This window comes from Vulpes lagopus, chromosome 10, assembly GCF_018345385.1.
Source record: "Vulpes lagopus strain Blue_001 chromosome 10, ASM1834538v1, whole genome shotgun sequence".
NCBI classification, from domain to species: Eukaryota; Metazoa; Chordata; class Mammalia; order Carnivora; family Canidae; genus Vulpes; species Vulpes lagopus.
The window spans coordinates 36,403,186-36,406,175 of record NC_054833.1 but is presented as its reverse complement, the minus strand read 5'-3'; the positions used below and the strand labels follow the sequence as shown (position 1 = coordinate 36,406,175).

The 2,990-nt window shown below is 38.4% G+C and overlaps 1 protein-coding gene across 1 annotated transcript; it reads right to left on the bottom strand.

Annotated features, from left to right (window-relative positions):
• Positions 1-1,537: 1,537 nt before the first annotated feature.
• On the bottom strand, positions 1,538-2,464 carry LOC121500355 (olfactory receptor 8D2). Its single transcript, XM_041772002.1, has one exon. The coding sequence runs from the start codon at positions 2,462-2,464 to the stop codon at positions 1,538-1,540; it is 927 nt and encodes a 308-aa protein (XP_041627936.1).
• Positions 2,465-2,990: the final 526 nt, after the last annotated feature.

The window sequence follows — 2,990 nt, the reverse complement described above, 5'->3', positions numbered from 1 at the left end:
CGTGTTCTCTCTCTCAAATAAATATATAAAATATTTTTAAAACCTTCTTTGATGTTCTCATTTAAGTCATAGACAAAAACCCCAAATGCTAAATCTTATGCTTGATTCTCAGCTGCTTTATGCACATACCTCCCAAGGGAGAGTTCTATATTCCAGAGTAGAATGATCTGGAGGTTTCTAATGCCTGGAAGGCTGTCCCAATGCAAGAAATCACCAGGGAGACTGTGTTTCTGTTCTCTGAGAAGGTTGAGTCCCTGAACCAAACGGAAATGTTGGACATAGCCAAAATCACAGGATCAAAATCTAGGACTCATACAGAGGGTAGGAAAAAGCTATAGAATTTAGGGAGAAATAAATACCATTGTCATTATAATTATTATCCTAATACAGTGCTAAAAATTAGTTCAACTCTCCAAATTAGAGCCATACTCTCCTAGACTGTGTGCCAGATAGTCATAGTCTAAGGAATGGCCTTCAAGAGAGGCAATGTGGGACTTCAAGATAGTTACTATTGATCTGTACTGAATGTATATATGTTGTTAAGACTAAGATAATGACATCTCTTCCCCTAATCTTCACCCTAAACTAGTCTCCTCTTTCTTTCTCTCCCTCCCCACCACCCCACCATCCTCTACACACACCACAATCCAGCTACAAGTTGTTCGTCACCCTGAGTACTACAGCCCTCACAGCTCTGTCTTGATATTTTCAACATCTCACTATAAAGCCCTATGGGCTGGAAACCATCCCTTCTCTGAGTAAATTTAAATACAACCTTCTCTCTTTTTAGAATATTTTATTTCAATTAAATTTAATTAACATATACTGTATTATTAGTTTCCAAGGTAGAATTTAGTGATTCATCAGTTGCATACAACACTCAGTGCTCATTCCTTCAAGTGCCCTCCCTATGCCCATCAGCCAGTTCCCCCCATCCCTCCATCCCCCTCCAGCAACCCTCAGTTTGTTTCCTCTAGTTAAGAGTCTCTCATAAGGATTGTGTCCCTCTCTGTTTTCATCTTATTTTATTTTCTTTCCTTTCCCCTATGTTCATCTGGAAGAAAAAAAGAAAGCAAGAGAGAAAGAGAGAGAGAAAGAAAGAAAGGAAGAGGGAAAGAAAGAAAAACACTTCTCCTCCTGCTCTCCAGTAATTTTTAATCAATTAACATCACACTTTTCAAATACAACCCTTAACTCACTCTATTGTTATTATGCACTTTCAAAATTAATATTGAAAATAATATTAATAATTACTACCTTCAAGATAATTTCTTTTATTTTGATTTGTTCTCCCTCTTCTGTCAAATTCTGTTCCTCTAATACACACAAAATCTCCAAGGATTAAATTGACTACAAAAAATTGTATTGTTTAGTCATCTCTAAAAATGCTTCAATTATTCTGAAATATAAAATGTTTGTTTTGTAAATAATGGTAAATTTTACCACTGAAAGAGAGAAATTAGATGGAGCCCATGACCACTTTTCATCTGGTTCATTTTTCACTTGCTCCCTCTGAGAATGCCCTTTGTCAGCATGACTACCTTCCCCCAACCACCTTTCTCAGTGCATTCTTCACATCTTTATTCCTCAGGCTGTAGATAATGGGATTCAGCATGGGGATCACAGTGGTGTAGAACACTGAAGACACCTTCTCCTCTTCCATAGTATTGCTAGAAGGGGGCTTGAAATACATGAATGTGATAGACCCAAAAAAGATCCCCACAGCCATGATATGGGAGCTACAAGTGCCAAAGGCTTTGGACCGTCCCTCAGCAGAGTGAATACGGAGGATGCTCGAAAGAATGAAAGCATAAGAGATGAGTACAGCCAGTGTAGGTGCTAAGGTATTAACTCCTCCAATAATAAACAACAATGTCTCATTGATGTGGGTGCTGGAACAAGAGAGAGTCAATAAGGGGAGAATATCACAAAAATAATGACTGACAACATGAGACCCACAGAAGGACAACACTGACATGTGGGTAGTATGGACAGTAGCCCCAAACAAACCCAGTGAATATACCACAGCCATAATTATGGAGCAGACCCTGTGGGACATGATAACATTGTAAAGCAGTGGGCTACAGATGGCTACATAACGGTCATACGCCATGGCGGTCAGAAGGTAGCCTTCTGCAATTACAAAAATAAGGAAGAAGTAAAGCTGAGTCATGCACGCCAGAAAGGAGATAATGTTCTTCTCTGACACAAAGTTCACCAGCATTTTTGGCGTAATGACAGAGGAGTAACAGAGATCAATGAATGACAAATGACCAAGAAAATAATACATTGGAGAGTGAAGTTGAGAACTGATAGCAATTAAGAGGATCATGCCCAGGTTCCCCACCACTGTGACTACATACACTCCAAGGAATAGTAGGAAAAGTGGAAATTGAAGCTCTGGGCGTTTTGTTAACCCCTCAAGGATAAATTCAGTCACAGAGGAATGATTGGAAGTAGCCATTTCTTAGAAGATATTATCTGTAGAAAGAAATAAGAGAAAATAGGTGCATTAGAGGGTTTTTTTTTTTCTGATTCCCAAATCCAAATGATATACTATGTCTTGAACGGTTCCATCCCTCATCTGCCTCAAGACTTGATCCTTTCCAAGGATTTAAAAGGTCAAGGACAAAGACCGTAAGTGTAACCCAGAGTCTTGTTTCCACCCACCATTCTCAAATGCTCCTAAGTCAGAAACTTTTCATTTTGCACCCAGGCTTAAGTCCCTAACAGCCTCAATTTCAAAGAAAGCACAAACTTTCAAAACCTAATTACTTTTTCATTAATATCATTAAAAGAAGATTGTTCATCCTCTTTCTCTGAGCATATATTAACAGAAACTCCAGTCTTGGTTGCAACATGGCTTTGAGGCAAGCTCTGATGATGAAAAAGTAGTCTGTTTCAATTTTTCAACCCACCTATATGTATCAACATGAATATTCTCTAAAACTGAGAACTTAGAAATGTAAAAAGCTGTTATAGAGATGATG